This window comes from Macaca nemestrina, chromosome 7 (assembly GCF_043159975.1).
Source record: "Macaca nemestrina isolate mMacNem1 chromosome 7, mMacNem.hap1, whole genome shotgun sequence".
Lineage (NCBI taxonomy): Eukaryota > Metazoa > Chordata > Mammalia > Primates > Cercopithecidae > Macaca > Macaca nemestrina.
Genome location: NC_092131.1, coordinates 38784689 through 38803331, shown reverse-complemented (window position 1 = coordinate 38803331; position 18643 = coordinate 38784689). Strand labels below are relative to the sequence as shown.

The following is an 18643-nucleotide window of genomic DNA, read 5'->3' as shown; positions in this document are numbered from 1 at the left end:
GGAGAGAATTTATTTTTAAAAATGTCATCTTAAACTGCAAGGATGTCTGTCAAATATCACAATTAAACATGCCAAAGGAGAAGCCATGTTGTCAAAATGCCCACTTAACCCACCCAAACATCTCAAATCCACCCTTTGCTGACCTTCTATAACCCCATTTTTTAAAGTTTTTTTTCTTTTTTTAAACAAGAGAAAGTAGACACATATACGTTGGTAAATGCTAACTGTCCACATTCATATCGAGACACAGTGTACTCTCTGAGCCCAACATACAGAGAAGGAGGAAAAAAGCTAGAATTCTATTTTTTTTTTTTTTTTTTTTGTGAGACAAAGTCTGGCTCTGTCGCCCAGGCTGGAGTGCAGTGGCGCGATCTCAGCTCGCTGCAACCTCCACCTCCCAGGTTCACACCATTCTCCTGCTTGAGCCTCTCGAGTAGCTGGGACTACAGGGGCCCGCCACCACGCCTGGCTAATTTTTTGTATTTTTAGTAGAAACAGGGTTTCACCGTGTTCGCCAGGATGGTCTTGATCTCCTGACCTTGTGATCCGCCTGCCTCGGCCTCCCAAAGTGCGGGGATTAAAGGTGTAAGCCACCGCGCCCGGCCAAAAAGCTAGAATTCTATGCACTACTACACAGGGGCCTAGCACCCTCCAGCAGAGCGAAGGGAGCAGGGTTTTCTTTCTTCCCACAGAGCTCGGTGGTGTTGATTCCATACAGTTTTTGTTCAGACAGGAAGGGATAAAAATGAACTTCGAACAGAAAGAGGTAGAGACTCTTTTCCCATTGTATTCTGCTCAAGGTATTTCCCCCCAAATAAGTTGAGAACCATGGAGTACAGAAAAGAGACCTCAAGAACTGGGCGACTGAGCACAAGAGGAAAAAAAAAAAAGAAAAGACTGCAACTTGCTCCCAGGGACTGGAGACAATTTAAAAAAAGGAAGGTTGGAATCCATCAGTGTTCTATTAGTCATCTTCTCCTTCATCTTCCTCTCCTTCCTCCCCTTCATCATCATCTTCATCACCTTCATCCTCATCCCCTTCCTCATCAATATCTTCTAATCCTTCCTCCTCTTCATCATCATCATCTTCTCCTTCTTCATCATCCATATCAGGAACCAAGTAGTACTGTAATGAGTTTGGCCAAATACCATCTTTGATGACCTCTCCTAACGCATCAGCACCTGCATCAGAATGGTCAGTAAACCAGGTAAAGAAGCTCTCTGGTTCCTCATGCTGCCTCTTCCTGCTGACTTTATTCTGCATTTGACTTGAACATTCCGTCAAATCCTTTCCAGGTTTCCATTTGATTTCGGTGGACTTTGAAGATGGACCACCACTCTCATTCAGATGAAATTCTTTGGAGAGAACTTTATTTTCAAAGTAAGGATTTTCATCAAAATAAAAATCTGTTCTGTAACCTGATTTAATATCTTCAAATTCTGTTACTTCAACTCTGGTCAAATAATGCAGTGCCTCTTCGTCTTCCTCCCCAAGCAGTGCAGACACTTGTGGATGGTTGACAAATGTTACCCAAAAATTTAGGATTTTGGTGATCAACTCTGACCTCTTTTGAAAAAATGGTTGGCAGAGTTTGTTATATTTCTGTTCTACTTTCAAAATCTCCTCACTGGCTTGTTCATTAAGTCTATTTCATTTGGTACTTCATCAATGTGTTCAATTGCTCTTGCTGTTCTATTTCTCCCTTCTTTGGCAAGCCTGCAGAGGCCGATGTCTCCTCCGGTCCCAAAGCACGTGGTGGTCTTGGTTTCTTCTTTTGAGGCAGGAGTGGAGACTGGCGTTTAGGAGCCATGCTGTTAGGCAAGTCCAAGAACCAGACCACGAGTCTCCTCGCCCGTCTGGAAGCAGGCTGAACACTGAGTCTTTAGGAAATCTTAGCAATCAAAAACACATTGGCATAAATCAAATTAAAAATGATCCTTTGAACAATACTGAACACAAGGACAACTTTTTGATGTGTTAATAATAATGTCTAATGTGACTGATGATCATCAGCTAAATCTCACTAGGTTATTTTAAAGCAGAAGTAACAAACCCTGGCATAAATCTAAATTTGCCAACCTTTGATAGGTATCAACTAGCTGACTAAAGAACAAGTAGGACAAATAATGTGTATCTATAAATATTCACATTACTTTATCCTTATGACATGATCCTTACAATTTTTCATAGCAAAGTTCCTCAGGGCCATCTCTACAGGCCTTCTTTCTTTCCCATCAAATCTCACAGGCATCGGCATTTTTGCTGTATTAAGTATAGCAAACCAGAGAAAAAACAAATATCTATTAAAGTATAATAAGGTAGAGGGGATACATTTTAAAAGGTCATGAAAGATTACAAATGAGAACTGAACACTCCTAAAACGCCAGCTTTTTGAAAACATAATTTATATCTGATTCATCATTCCTGCTCTCATAGCTCCTGTCTTACAAATAGTATGCACTCAAAAACTATTTGTTGAACTAATAAATAGACCAAATAATAAAATTTAATACCTTCACAGCAATGAATTATCAGTAAATAGAAAAGGCCAGAAGAAAATCTGAAAATTAATTCCTCAATTACCTTGTTAAAACGTCTATACTATGAAAGCTTTTCAAAGTCAGAAACCTGCTCTATCACCGGCCATATTTCTCCTGACATGTAACCACAGAACCAAGAAATTCATTCTAATTAAATGAACAGCTTTAATAAAGTCAGGCTTTATTTAACTGGCTAAAGCCAAACACCTTACCTGCAGATAATGTGCTTTTAGACTAATTTATTTACAAAAAACTGATTTCATAAAACATGATATAAACTAGTGATTGGGAAACAGGAAATGACCATTAATTAACAGGTTCAAATTAAGCATATAGGTATAATCATAGCTATTATTCAATGCTTAAAAATACTCTTTGATGACAGTACTGGTTAAGCTTATTCACAAAGTATTTTGAACAGTTCACCTCATGGAGATCTTTCTCCATTTTTCATGGTGTACTGTGCCATGTGCAGTATATGCTAGATGATGAAAGTATCAATCTCCTAAAAGCCTTTCCTGACATTCAAGGGAAACAACAGTTGCAGCAGCAGCAGCAACAGCATGGGTTAGGCCCTTGTGCTAAGAACTTTACAAATGTTATTTCATTCAATCCTTACTACAACCCTGTAGGGTATTATTATCCTTATTACATGGGTGAGGAAACAGACAAGAGAGGATAAGTGACCAAGTAGCTGGGTTGGTATTCACCCCAGGCAGTCTGACTTCAGGGTTCATACTCCAAAGTCTCTCTCTATATATTATGGATCCTTAAAATGATCAATATGGTCAGAAACCCATTTGAACTAGAAATAGGCTAAATAGTTATCCCCATTTGTAAGTATTATGACCAAGCAACTAAATGCCTCTCCCCATTCACAACTCCTACATAATTAATACCTTGAAACATCATAGTTGCTCATGCTATTTGAAAAACTTCTGAAGGCACTCTTCCTATATTTAGTCACTATAACTAAAAACTTCATACTTACGGGTTATTCTGCTAGTTCTACAAGTTCCAATGCCTTAAATCTCGATTCAGGGGAAATAATATTATAGCCACTCTCATTCCAAACAGCCAAATCTTTGTTTTTGTTTACTGCTCAGATGATCTGCACAAACCCTTTACAACATATAAAAAGGCGGAGTAACAATCCAAGTCGAATGCACATAGAGATACATTCTGATTGGTCATCTCATCAGAGCTCTAAAAGATGTTCATTTTCTTCGCAAAAAAAAAAAAAAACACTTTAAACAAACATATAAAGGATCCCATTCTAGGAAAAAGGAAAAGCATAAGAGGAGGCAATGAGAGCAATTTAGAGTACTAGATGCAACCAAAGACCTAAAAGGTAAACCTGAGATATACCCTAAATATGTGTACTACTGTAACCTCATTGATGTTGTTAGGATCTCTTGTGTCGCTTCAACATACAATGTTGTTCGCCATCCCTCAAAGGACTAACACACATAAATATTCTAAGAAGAGACTACAATCATCAAGTATAAGCTAGTCTTTATAAAAAGTAATGTTCACGGGCTGGGTAGGGTGGCTCACGCCTGTAATCCCAGCACTTTGGGAGGCCGAGGTGGGTGAATCACGAGATCAGGAGTTTGAGACCAGCCTGGTCAACATGGTGAAACCCCGTCTCTACTAAAAATACAAAAATTAGCCGGGTGTGGTGGCACGCACCTATAATCCCAGCTACTCGGGAGGCTGAGGCAGGAGAATTGCTTGAACTCAGGAGGCGGAGGTTGCAGTGAGCCAAGATCGTGCCACTGCACTCCAGCCTGGGCGACTGAGCAAGACTTCATCTCAAAAAGAAAAAAAAAAGTAATGTTCACTCAAAACCAAGTTCATAAAGCACCTTCACATATAACATTTCATTGACCATTCACTATCCCCATTCATCTACCAGTTTGAGGGCAATCGTTATCCTCATTTTACAGATGAGTAGTGAAGGGGCTTACCTAAATTCAAACACTTTGTGACTGGTGGAGCCTCCAACTCAAATCACATGACATCAAATCCCAAGCACTTTCCACACCACATTGCGCCTCCTCATTCCACATCAAAAAGTCACAAAACTATCCTGTCTGCCTAATCTGCACTGGTCTATTACCAATACTGTAAGAACAATTGTCTGTTATTAATGACACCACGTGTTACGAATACAAAAGAGAAACAAAACAAACTCAGTATTTTCTCTGACAGGCCTGGCACTCTGTTCAGCACCCAACCTATACCTTGACTAACATAGTTCTCACAAGCCCCTCAGGTAGGTGCCGATATTCCGACTGTATACCTCAGAAAACACATTCAGAGAGGCTTAGAAACTTAACTAAGGTCACAGAATAAACAAATGACACAGCGATGATGTTAGCCACACGTCTGCTATACCACACTGCCTAACACAGTATCACAGCGATGCCTTTTTCTGGTCATCAACAAGAAAAATCAGGTACTTTTTAGGTTAAAATATCTTAACGTGTCAAATAACCATTTCTCCACTTGTTGCTGTCATAATTTCACTTCCAAGCACAGCACCTTTTCTTCTTCCTGATTTTCTCTGGTTTACTCAATATCTGCTGGCCTCACTGTGCCCTGGAACAGGGGATACTGTTGGAACAGAAAAGTGATGTATTATTAACTAATAGTACTTTACCCAGCCACAGGAATCATGCAAATATTATTTCTGCTCTGGGTCTAAGTTAATTCTGTCAAGTAGTATGTGTCAGTTACCAGAAATGTGAGCCTGCCCAAACAATTATGAAATGAAAACAATGAACAATCTATCATTTTAATCACAGTTCTCTAAGGGCTTTCCAATCCAGACAAGACACAAGAACAACAAAATGCATAAAAGTAATCTCATTACCATCCCAGAGTCTGGCATCCCACCACATTACAACATTGGGGATACATAGCATTAGCCTCAGAATACTGTGCTCCCCCCGCTCAGGTGCTGACTGCTAATGAGAGACAAAGATAGATAAGAAAAAAATATATAAACATGACACTAGTTTTAAACTTGGGAAAATTATCGAAGGACTTCCCAGAACAAAATGTAATTAGCTTTAACAAGTTAAGGTATATTAGGACTCCCAAAGGGGGCTTCCTTATCTGAAGCAAACAGGAGGAACTTTCTGTTAACACAGCTGTATACTCATAATGGAAGGTAAATAGCTAAAAAGGCTTTAAACAAAAACTCTATATCCAAGGAACAAACAGGAAAAGCTAGGTGTATCTTAGCCAAACTGGAGGAGCGGTGGAATAGCCTGCTGATAGGATTAAGAACAGGAACAGGAGTAAAGAGGGAACAGGAAGAACTGAGCTAGAGGGAGTATGAGGGGAAGGAGGAGGAGCAAGGGGCAAAGAAGGCTGGAACCCAGGAAGTACTGATGGAGATGGGCACCACAAGCCCAGAAAAGTAAGGAAATAAATACCCAGAATCGAAAGGTCTGCCAGAGCCTCCCTTGTGGAAAGGACTTTCCTCTTTTACAAGCTAAAATTAAGATAAAGGAAATGACCTGGCCAAGACTAGAGAAAATAGAGTTCATTTAAGATATAGGGGAGCGTCCTGCCCAAGGATAAAAGGAGTAATAACTGGTAGCAAATGGAGGGAACTTTTTAGTGCTTTTCAAAATGTAACTTCAAATAGATAAATTATATGGCAGGGAAATTATCTCAATAAATTTGTTATTTTTTAAAAAGTTTGAGCTAGGCATGGTGGCTCACGCTTGTAATCTCAGCACTTTATGGGGTGAGACAGGAGAATTACTTGAGGCCAAGAGTTCAAGACTAGCCTGGGCAACACAGGGAGACTCCACCTTTACAAAAAAAAAAATTTAAAAATTAGCCGGGCATGATGGCACCTGCCTGTAGTCCCAGCTACTTGGGAGGCTGAGGTGGGAGGTTAGCTTGAGCCTGGAAGGTCAAGGCTGCAGTAAGCAGTGATAGCCTACTGCACTCCAGCCTGGGCAACAGAGTGAGACCCTGTCTCAAATAAATACATAAATAAAGGCGTGTCGGAAGCTGGGCAACCTGTGACTACTCACAATTCCATTAACATGATTAGTTCAGTTGTCTCCAAAAGAGTACCCCCAAATTCCCTCACTCAGTAGGTAAAGTTTACTTATGTCTGGGAACTTCTCTGTTGGAATACATCAGGAGTTTTATGAATACATAAAAAACAGTAGCGGGGAAACTGGTAGCTAGGTCTTTAAAGAAGAAGTCTTCCCTCACTTTTGCTCTTGAAATTTATTTGATAAAATTTTACATAGTGGTGTGGGGGAAGGAAGCTTTCGTCTGAAAGATCAGATTTCTTCAGCAGATGATCTAGGGCCAAAATCTACCTAGTCAAAGAGAAAACGATCTGGGGTACAAAAGTCACGTCAGTTCTGGACAGACCCCAGAAGGTTTATCATAAAATGATCACAGATCTTTCTCTTTGCTACCCCCAAATTGGACTGTACGCCCCGTGTCACTTCAGACGGTTACTCGCGAAGACGGATGCTTTGCCATGATCCCAGAAGTTTCTGGCGAGCTGCTGACATAAATTAGAAAGCCACTCGGGGACCGACCTGGGTGAAGCTAAGCGCCACGTCCAGGGCTGGGCTCCCCCTTCATCCCTCCCAATATAGGAAAAGGGACAGAAGAGGGCAGCAGCCAAGCAGGAACGCCCAGTCAGTCGTCTTCACCCCCCTCCCCTGAGCCAGGTTTCGGGGAGCCGCCCCCTAGCCCTCACGTAGGTCCATTCCCACCCGCCCCTGCCCTGGGCCCGCGACCCCAGGGAGGAGGGGACAACGGCGGCGAGCGCCCCCACCGGCAGCAGGCGCACCTCCCCGGGGGCAGCTGTCGCCGCGGCCCGCGGGGCCCGGGCCTCCCCGGGAGCAATAGGCTATCGATTCAGCTGCCTGTCGCTAGGAGCCCCGGGAGAGCGAGGCCTACACCGCCCGGCCGGAGCCCCGGCCTCGATTTCGCCACTTTCCCCAAACCAGAGGGAGAGCCCGGGGGCAACCAGGCCGGTCTGGGCGACAGGGAGGAGAAGCAGAGACCACTTGCAACAGCGGCCGCAGGAAACAGGGTGCGGGGCGCCGGGCTCCCGCCAACAAGTCTCCCGGGGACCCCCCCTACCCCCTGCCTCACAAGTTGCGCATTCAAGTTCAGGCTGGTGCCCTTTAGCCTCCACAGCCCTCGCCACTCTCCAAACCGTATTAAAAACGACGCAGAAGAGGCCACAACCGAACGAAAGGCGATGGTGCTGGGCCCCTAAGAGCGCCAAGGGGGGCGGCCCACCGCGGCCCTACCGTCGCCAGTCACCTCCCCTCTGCAGACCCCGCCAGCCCCCGGGTCGCAGCCCCCGGCCCCTCGGCGTCCGGGTCTGTCACCGCCCGCTTTCCAGCCCCAAGACCCCTTTTCCTTGACGCCGGCGACGGGAGCTGCAGCTCCCCCTTGCCTCCGGCGCTCCTCGGCCTCCTCCCCCTCCACATCCCCAAAATGCCCCCAGCACCTTTTAAAGTACGCGGAGGAAGAGTTTGCCGTCAAACTTTGTCGAGCGGTAACCTCGCCCCCCTCCCCGACCCACACTTTCGGGGCAGGCATCAGAAGAGATCACTTTGCACTTGGGATAAAGCGAATTAAGGAGCTGTCAACCATTTTAGGTCTTTTTTATAGAAGACATCCTCTCCTTCCCCTCCCCCTGCAATGGTTTTAATTTGACACCAAACCTTCCTACCGCAGAAGGGGGTTGAGAAAGGGAGGGGGTGGGGACAGAGGGCAGGAGGAGGGTGACGGGGGAGAGCGAGAGGGGGAGGCTGGGAGGGTGCGGGGAGGGGAAGGGGGTTGATTTACCTGAGACCAGCCACTGGCCTCCATTGTTGGAGAATTCAATGGCATTGACACAGCCGAAGTGGCCGAGGAGGTCCTTCTTGTAGAGGTTTCTGCAGCCCCGCAGGCGTCTCCTCTGAAAGTCCTGAGTGAGCAGGGGGTCCCCATGCAAGCCCCGCTGGGACAAGAAGCCCACCACTGACCTCATGCTGCCCCCCAGGCCAGTTCTCCTCTTCATGCTGGAACCGCCGCCGCCGCCGCTCGCGCCGCCGCCCCTCCCTCGGCCTCACGCGCGGCCGCCGCTCCCCCCACCCGGCCCTCCCCCCGCGCTGCGATCCGGATGGTTCTTTAACCAGCCATGGCAGGCAGAGCGAGGTGTGCAGACACTCGGCGGCGTTCGCGGCTTCCTGACGGTCCCCTCCCTCTCCTTCCCCCCGAGGCTCCTCCCTCTGCTTCTCCGCCTCCTCCAGCAGCTGATCTTCAGCTGCTGCCGCGCTTCCGCGATGCGCGGCCCTTCCGCCGGCCGCGGGGCCCCGAGAACGCGGCGTCGGCGCCCCTCCCCCTTGCGGGGGGCTGGCCGGAAGAACGCGGGCTGCCGGCCGGGAGACCACGGGCCCCTGCTGCTTTCGCCGTTGAGCTGCTTCCCACGCGGGGATCCGGGTGGCGCCGGGCAGAGACACCGCTGCACCCCAGCGCCTCGCACTCCGCGGAGTTGAATGCGCGTAACAATCCGGGTGGCCGCTGGGCTTCGGCTCGCCCTCCTCCCGCGGGAATCCGCGGGCCGGCGGCTGTCCGGAGGCCAGCTCCCGTGCGAGTTCGGGGGAAATCCGGCTGGAGTGGGGGAAGGTGCGAATGGGGGCTCCGGTCCTCCTTCCTCTGCTGGCCTCTGCCTTGGGCAGTCCGGCCCTGCCCGAGGCGGGGGAACCGGGAGTTCGGGCTGCACGCTTGGAGGAAGGTTGCCAGGGGGTTTTGTTCGCGCACCCGGCCCTTCCCCTCTCCCGGTAAATGTTTAACACCACCGCTCCTCCCCAAGTCCAGTTCTCTAACTCTCTCTTCCTCCGGTCCTTCAGTAGAAAAAGGCTAAATTGTTCCGTCTGGCAGATTAAATAGAGTGGTACATGGGGGGGAAAGAGAAAGGGAGAAAGGGATAAAGAAGTGGGAAGAAAATTGCCAAAACCGAGTTGTTGAAGTCCCGAGAAGCACGAGGTACTTCTCTCCGTTCCAGATAAATTTGCAGGACACAAGAAGCGTGATTTGAAACTAACCATATATGTTATTTAATTGGGTGCGGTGAGCTCCTCTTAAAGGTCTCGAGTCGGGAGCGCTGAGGTTGGACAGCTGTTAACCAGCAGCTGCGCTCCAGGCCAGAAGTGGCTGCACTTCAGTAGGATGGGAGTCACCGCGTTGACCCTAGTGGGTGTTAAGTGCTTTGGAATTCTACCAGATACAGTTAAAAGTCCCCTTTTCGATGTATTATAGTACTTTTCCTGGAAGCTATCCGCTGTCATTAAGTGGTAATAAGCTACTGAAATAGGCACTTGTCAGTTTTGCCCTTTCAAGTTAGCAGGAATTACATCCTCTGGACCAGAGGTGGCACAGGAGCAGTTGAGTAGAATCATCATTGAACGATGGGCTGTACATCTCTGATCTGGGGAAGATGATAATAATTTTTTTTTTAAAAAAAGGATCGGCTGAACATGGAAGAGGTTTACCCGTCAAGCAAAATTAACTTCTACTTTTTGTTCAGTGACAATAAGATTAATCGTACTAATAACAAATATGCAAGTGTTTCATATAAAAGTACATATTCTAGCAAGCATTACTAAACAGAAACCAAATTCCATCAGAATTTGTGGAAAAGGGCAAAAAATATTTTTAAAGAAAAATCAAATTCCTAAAATGTGAATTTTAACGGAATATTGTTCCCCTAAATAGGAAACTATGTAGGATGCCTTCTAATAATCCTTTATGTTTATTCATTATAATAACCACCTGAAAATTAGTAGCAGTATACCAGCTTTGTTAAAGATGTATAGCACCAAACATCCTTTTGTCATAGAAATGTCAAAATGTGTAATTAATCATTTATTTTTGTGACGATGTGAGTCTGCCCCACTCTGCTATAAGTTCTCCGGGAGCAGGGACTACGTCTGCTCAAGGGTGTATGCCTGGAGCCAGCACTTGCTGGCACTAGTGGCCACTTTAATACTTGCTGAATTCATGAATGAACTTAGGGAGTGGGAAAGAGTTTGGAGGGAAAGGTCGTGCTTTCGGGTTTGGATATGTTGAGTTTGACTTGTTTCATTCCAGTGGGATCCACTCGTTCCAAGGCCAGTTTCCCTGCTCACTGTTCCTTTGCTTGGCATCCTCAGTCCACACATTCAAAACCCTCTCTGACTTCTTCCAGTTAATAGGCCATCATTTATACCTACACTAGTTGCCTGGGGTGGGGGAGATTTGTTTGAAGTGGACTTTACTGTGGCAGTATATAATACGTACCCTCCTCTGCCTTCTTAAGAACATACCCCCTTCTCTACAGTTTTTACTGAATTCCTGGAAAAATTGTCCCATTTACCTCAGCATAAAAATAGACCAGTGTCTGGTCACATGCCAGCCCAAATCTAGGACTTTGCTGGAAACTTCCTTAACTGTTGGGTGACCAACCGTGACAGAAAGGTAGGACCACCTAGTCTGTTTATATCCTACTGCTAGTCTGGCCAGCTTTTTATAAGCCTGAGTGAAATATCTTCCTGTTTCTATAATTAGAGTTGTCGGATAAAATGGAGGATACCCAATTTGGTGTGAATTTCAGATAAACAATGAATGTTTAAGTATACCCCATGAAATATTTGAGATATACTAATTATTGTTTATTTGAAACTCGAATTGGGCATCCTGAATTTTTTATTTGCTCAATCTGGCCACCTACTTATAACCAACTTCAAAAGATGAAACTCCATGATATCAATTTGCTTTTATTAAGAATTTAACATAGTCCCTTATGTCATTTATTGCAAACTAATAATATTGTACATAACTACATACCACAAACTTTTTTCCACCACACCTGTAACAAAACTGCAATACCACAAACATTTAATCATCTTTGATGACCACATGAGCTTTGTCTTTTTCATATAGGCATTTATTGTGAAAAGGCCAGCGTACTTAGCTTTAAAATAGCAAATGAAATTACTTCTGAGTAAATTGAACCACTGCAGAGAATGTGTGAAGGAAGAGGGAGAAGAGTGAAAAACTCATAATTTTCTTACCTAAACCCAGAAACTTATGTGTATTAATGTTCATGTTCAGGAAGCCTTGAAACACTGATTTGGAAATTCATTCTGGAAAAACAAAGATATGGAAATTGCTTAACCCAAGAACTCTTAATTGCTTCACCATGGGTTGAATACTGGTCAAATGTAGAATTCCCAGAAATGTATTTACTCTTTGACTTCTATTTTGTTTGACTCCAATATTGCTGAAGAAAGAGTAAGGAATCTTTAAAAACTGATTGAATGCTAAGGAAATGCTCAAACATTAGAAACTGTGTTTTTAATATTTATTTAGAAACAGGGTGTGGCTCTGTCACCCAGGCTGGAGTGCAGTGGTATGATGGTATGATCTTTGCTCAGTGCAGCCTTGACCTCCCAGGCTCCAGTGATTCTCCTACCTCAGCCTCCTGAGTAGCTGGAACTACAGGCTCACACCGCCACACTCAGCTAATTTCTGTATTTTTTGTAGCTGGGGTTTCTCCATGTTGCCCAGGCTGCTCTCAAACTCCTGGGCTCAAATGATCCTCCAGCCTTCACTTACCAAAGTACGGGGATTATAGGCATGAGCCACCTAGCCTGGCTGTTTTTTTGTTTGTTTTGTTTTTTTTTAACTGAGAAAATACTAAGCCCTTCTGAAACTTTTATTAAATCTTAGCATATTAAGTACTACATATGGACACTAATATGCTCAGAAATTTTTTATTCAAAATATTTTCAACTTTAAAATAACTATTCATAATACGAGATGTTAATTCATGCAGAGATCAATGCCTCAAATATACATATAATTTAACTGTAACATTTATTTTTAACTTTTTAAAGACACAGTCTCTCTGTTGCCTAGACTGGAGTACAGTGGTGCAATCATAGCTCACAGCAGCATGGAACTCCTGGACTCAAGTGATCCTCCCACCTCAGCCTCCTGAGTAGTTGGGACTACACGTTTATGCCACCATGCCTGGCTAATTTTTAAAAAAATGTTTTACCATTTTGTCGCCCAGGCTGATCTTGAACTCCTGGCTTCAAGCTATCCTCCTTGTCCTCCCAAAGTGCTGTGACTACAGGCATGAGCCACCTCAGCCTGCCAACATTTAAATTTTAAAAGGTAAATTATTTATTGATCATCTCAAATAGACAACGGTCACTTTTAATGTTGGGGAGAAAAGAAACTGATGTCCTTAAATTCGTATTCTTCCAACAAGATCCATAGGACATATATCTTTTTATTTTTTAATAACTTTATTGAGATACAATTGACATATCATAAAATTCATGCTTTTAAAGTGTACAATTCAGTGGTTGTTAATGTATGCACAAAGTGGTATAACCATGACCATCTAATTCCAGAACATTTCACCGCTCCAAAAAGAAACCCCATATACATTAGCAGTCGCTCACCATTCCTCCCTCCCCTCAGCTGCTGACAACCTCTAATCTAATTGCTATCTTGATGGATTTGCCTATTCTGCTTTTTTTTTTTTTTTTTTTTTGAGACAGAGTCTGGCTCTGTAGCCCAGGCTGGAGTGCAGTGGCATGCTCTCAGCTCAGTGCAACCTCCACCTCCCAGGTTCAAGCAATTCTCCTGCCTCAGCCTCCCCAGTAGCTGGGATTACAGGTGTGCACTGACACCCAGCTAATTTTTTTATATTTTTGGTAGAAATGGGGTTTCACCACATTGGTTAGGGTGGTCTCAAACTCCTGACCTCAAGTGATCTACTTGCCTCAGCCTCCCAAAGTGCTGGGATTACAGGCATGGGCCACCACGCCTGGCATATTCTGCATATTTCATAGGAGTGAAATCATACAATATATGTGGTCTTCGTATCTGGCTTCTTTCACTTAGCATAATATTTTCTTTTTTTTTTCTTTTTTTGAGACGGAGTCTCGCTCTGTAGCCTGGGCTGGAGTGCAGTGGCGGGATCTCAGCCCACTGCAAGCTCCGCCTCCCGGGTTTACGCCATTCTCCTGCCTCAGCCTCCTGAGTAGCTGGGACTACAGGTGCCCCCCACCTCGCCCAGCTAGTTTTTTTTTTTTTTTTTTGTATTTTTTAGTAGAGACGGGGTTTCACCATGTTAGCCAGGATGGTCTCGATCTCCTGACCTCGTGATCCACCCATCTTGGCCTCCCAAAGTGCTGGGATTACAGGTTTGAGCCACTGCGCCCAGCCTGCATAATATTTTCAAGGTACTTCATTATTTTTTTACACCAAATAGTATTCTACTATATGGATATACCACATTTTGTTTATCTGTTCATTAGTTGATGGGCTTTTGGGCTGCTTCCAATTTTTGGCTATTATGAATAATAATACAACTATTAACGTGTGTACAACTTTTTTGTGGGCATATGTTTTTATTTCTCTTGGGTATTTTATGTAGTAGGACAATTTTGGGGTTATATGGTAACTTTATGTTTAACTTTGTGAGGAAGTGCCAAACTATTTTGCATATCAGCTGACCATTTTACATTCCACAGGTTGTATGAGGGTTCTAATTTTTTTTTTTTTTTTTTTTTGAGACAGAGTCTCACCCTGTTGCCCAGGCTAGAGTGCAGTGGTGCAATCTTGGCTCACTGCAACCTCCACCTCCTGGGTTCAAGCAATCCTCCTGCCTCAGCCTCCTGAGTGGCTGGGATTACAGGCGCACGCCACCGCGTCCGGCTAATTTTTGTATTTTTAGTAGAGACGGGGTTTCACCATGTCGGTCAGGCTGGTCTTGAACTCCTGACCTTGTGATCCCCCTGCTTCAGCCTCTCAAAGTGTTGGGAGTATAGGCGTGAGCTACCATGCCTGGCCTAGGGTTCCAGTGTTTTTACATTGTTGCCAATTATTGTTATTGTCCAACTTTTTAAATTATAACCATACTAGTAGGTGAAGTAGTTTCTTATTATTGTTTTGATTTGCAATTCCCTGATGTCTATTGATGTTGAGCATCTTTTCTCATGCTTATTGGCCATTTGTTTTTGTTTGTTTGTTTGAGTCAGTCTCACTGTGTCACCCAGGCTGGAGTGCAGTGGTGCAATCTCGGCTCGCTGCAACCTCCATCTCCTGGGTTCAAGAGATTCTTGTGCTTCAGCCTCCCAAGTAGTTGGAATTACAGGTGTGTTCCACCACACTCGGCTATTTTTTATATTTTTAGTAGAGATGGGGTTTCACTATATTGCCCAGGCTGGTTTTGAACTCTTACGCTCAAGTGATCCACTTGCCTTGGCTTCCCAGAGTGCTGGATTACAGGTGTGAGCCACCAAGCCCAGCCTTATTGCCATTTGTGTATCTTTTTTGGAGAAATGTCTCTTTAGACCTTTTGCCCACATTAAAAATTGAATTGTCTTTTTATTGCTGAGTTGTAAGAGTTTTTTACGTATTCTAGATGTAAGTCCTTTATCAGATAATTGATTTGCAAATACTTTTTTCCCATTCTTTGGGTTGTCTTTTCACTTTGTTGATTGTATTCATTGAAGCACAAAAGTTTTTAATTTTGATAAGCTCCAGTTATCTGTTGTTTTATTTTGTCACTTGTGCTTGTGGTATCATATGCCTAATCCATGGTCAATTTTTTAAAGAAGAAACCACTGCCTAATCCAAGGTTACAAATACTTACTTCTATATTTCTTCTACGAGTTTTATACTTTTTAGCTCTTACAGTTATGTCTATGATCCAGTTAATTTTGTATATGGTGTGAGGTAGAGGTCCAACTTCATTATTTTGCATGTGGACACCCAGCCATCCCAGCACCACTTGTTTAGAAGATGATTCTTTACTCCATTGAACTGCTAAATGTATAGAAATACAACAAATTTTTGTATATCGATCTTGTACCCTTAAACTTGCTTAACTCATTTATTAATTTTAATTTTTTTATGAATTCCTTAAATTTCCTATGTACTAGATCGTGTCATCTGTTAATAGAAACAGTTTTACTTCATTTTCTATCTGGATGTCTTCTACTTCTTTTTCTTACCTAATTGGCTTGGCTAGAAACTCCAGCACAATGTTGGACAGAAGTATCAAGAGCAAACATCTTGCCTTGTTTCTGATATTAAGGAGAAAAGTTTTAGTCTTCTAGTTACCATTAAATATTATGTTAGCTTTTGATTTTACATAGATACCATTTATTAGGTTGCAGAAGTTTTCTTCAATCCCTATAGAATTTTTTTTATCATGCAAAGGTGTTGAATTTTGTCAAGTGTTTTTGTGTATTGAAATGAAATTATCATATGGTTTTATCCTTTATTCTATTAATATAGTATATTATGTGGATTGATTTTCATATATTAATTTTTCATTCCTGAAATAACTCTATTTGATCATGGTGTATAATCCTTTTTGTATGTTGCTGGATTCACTTTGCTAGTATTTTGTTGAGGACTTTGACTATATTTATAAGGAATTTTGGTCTATAGTGTCTGTTTCTTGTGATGTCTTTGTGTGGTTTTGGTATTAGGGTAATACTGGCCTCATAGAATGATTTGGGAAGTCCATCCTCTATTTTTTGCATGAGTTCGTGAAGGATTAATGTTAATTCTTTTTTAAACATGTGGTAAAATTCACAAAGGAAACTATCTGCCCTGGGCTTTTGTTTGTGGGAAAGTTTTTGACTGTTGATTCAATCTCTTGTTATACTTCTGTTCAGATTTTTTATTTCTTTTTATTCTGTTTTGGTAGTTCGTGTGTTTCTAGGAATTTGTCCGTTTTATCCAGATTATCTAATTTGTTATCATGTTCACAGTGTTCCCTTATAATTCCTTTTATTTCTGTAAGGTTAGTGGTGGTGTCACCTCTTTTATTCTTAATTTTAGTAATTTGAGTCTTCTGTCTTTTCTTGGTCAGTCTAGCTAAAGGTTTGTCAATTTTGTAGATATTTTGAAAGAACTTACTTTTGGTTTTATTGATTCTATTGTTTTTCTCTATTTCATTTGTTTCTGCTCTGGCCTTCACTATTTCCTTCCTCCTGCTTGCTTTGGTTTTAGTCTTCTTTCTCTAATTACTTAAATTGGAATATTATGTTTATCCTAGAGTGGTATAACCATGGAAAATATCCTTCAAACATGAAGGAGAAATACTTTCCCAGGCAAACAAAAGCTGAGGGATTTCATCAACACCAGACCTATCGTACAAGAAATGCTAAAGGGGGCTGGGTGCGGTGGCTCATCCTGTAATCCCAGCACTTTGGGAGGCCAAGGTGGGCAGATTGCCTGAGGTCAGGAGTTGGAGACCAGCCTGGCCAACGTGGTGAAACCCCATTTCTACTAAAATTGCAAAAATTAGCTGGGCATGATGGCAGGCACCTGTAATCCCAGGTATTCAGGAGGCTGAGGTAGGAGAATTGATTGAACCCAGGAGATGGAGGTTGCAGTGAGCTGAGATCATGCCACTGCATTCCAGCCTGGGCGATAGAGCAAGATTCAGTCTCAAACAAACAAACAAACAAAAATAAAAACCAAAGAAATTCTAAAGGAGTTACTTAACACAGAGAGAAAAGGATGATAATTAGCAACAAGTAATCACCTGAAGGTAGAAAACTCACCAGTAATGGTAAGTACACAGAAAAATACAGAGTATTTTAACACTGTAACTGTGTTGTATAAACTACCCTTATCCTAAGTACAAAGATTAAACAATGAACCAATAAAAATAATAACTACAATAACTTTTTGAGACATTCATAGTATAATAAGATATAAATAGAAACAACAAAAAGCTAAAAAACAGGGGGATGAAGTTAAGGCATAGAATTTTCAGTAGTTTTCTTTTTGCTTGTTTGCTTATGCAAACAGTGTTAAGTTGTTATCATGTTAAAATAATGGGTTATAAGATAGTATTTGCAAGTCTCATGGTAACCTCAAACCAAAAAATATGCAGTGCATACACACAAAAAATAAAAACAACTAGAAAGCAAATACCAAAATGGCAGGAGTATTTCCTTACTCATCAATGACAACTTTGAATGTAAATGGAGTAAACTTTCCAGTCAAAAGACACAGAGTGGCTGAATGGATGAAAAAACAAGACCCATTGTTCTGTTGCCTACAAGAAACACACTTCACCTATAAAGATACACTAAGGGGATGGAAAAAGATATTCCATGCCAATAGAAACCAGAAAAGAGCAGGAGTAGCCAAACTTATCTCAGGCAAAATAGATTTCAAGACAAAAACTGTAAGAAGAGACAAAGAAGGTCACTATATAATGACAAAGGGATTGATTCAGCTTGAGGATATAACAAATTTAAATATAGATGAACCCAACACTGGAGTGCCCAGATATATACATAAATATTATTAGAGCTAAAGAGAGAGATAAGCCCCAATACAATAATAACTGGAGACTTCAACACCCCACTTTTGGCTTTGGACACATCTTCCAGACAGAACATCAACAGAGAAATATTGGACTTAATCTGTACTATAAACCAAATCTAATAGATATTTACAGAACATTTCATCCCACATATTCAGAATACATATTCTTTTCCTTAGCACATGTATTATTCTTAAAGATAGACCATATGTTAGATCACAAAACAAGTCTTAAAACATTCAGAAAAACTGAAATAAGATCAAACATCTTCCCTGACCACATTGGAATAAAACCAGAAATTAGTAACAAGAAGAATTTTGGAAACTACACAAATACATAGAAATTAAACAACATGCTCCCAAATTACTGTGGGTCAATGAGGAAATTAAGAAGGAAATTTAAAAAGTTCTTGAAACTGGGTTGGGCATGGTGGTTCAGGCCTGTAATCCCAGCATTTTGAGAGGCCAAAGCAAGCAGATCACTTGAGGTAAGAAGTTCGAGATCAGCCTGGCCAACATAGTGAAAACCAATCTCTACTAAAAATACAAAAATTAGCCAGGCATGGTGGCAGGCACCTGTAATCCCAGCTACTCGGGAGGCTGAGGCAGGAGAATTGCTTGAACCTGGGAGGCAGAGGTTGCAGTGAGCCAAGATCAAGCCACTACACTCTAGCCTGGGTATTGGAGTGAGACCCTGTCT

The 18643-nt window shown here is 42.5% G+C and overlaps 1 protein-coding gene and 1 pseudogene across 5 annotated transcripts in view; both read right to left on the bottom strand.

Annotated features, from left to right (window-relative positions):
• LOC105472891 (DDB1 and CUL4 associated factor 5) overlaps nucleotides 1-8661 on the bottom strand; it is a 109675-nt gene extending 101014 nt beyond the window's left edge. For 2 of the 5 annotated variants that reach the window (XM_011726464.3, XM_011726470.3), the window contains exon 1: nucleotides 8395-8659. In XM_011726464.3, coding sequence (XP_011724766.2) covers nucleotides 8395-8608 — 214 coding nt within the window. In that variant the 5' untranslated portion in view covers nucleotides 8609-8659. Of the gene's footprint in view, nucleotides 1-8053; nucleotides 8254-8394 lie in introns of those variants that run through there. The other 3 variants (XM_011726466.3, XM_011726465.3, XM_011726468.3) reach the window with 3 other exon arrangements.
• On the bottom strand, nucleotides 397-7230 carry LOC139364265 (protein SET pseudogene; annotated as a pseudogene).
• Nucleotides 8662-18643: the final 9982 nt, after the last annotated feature.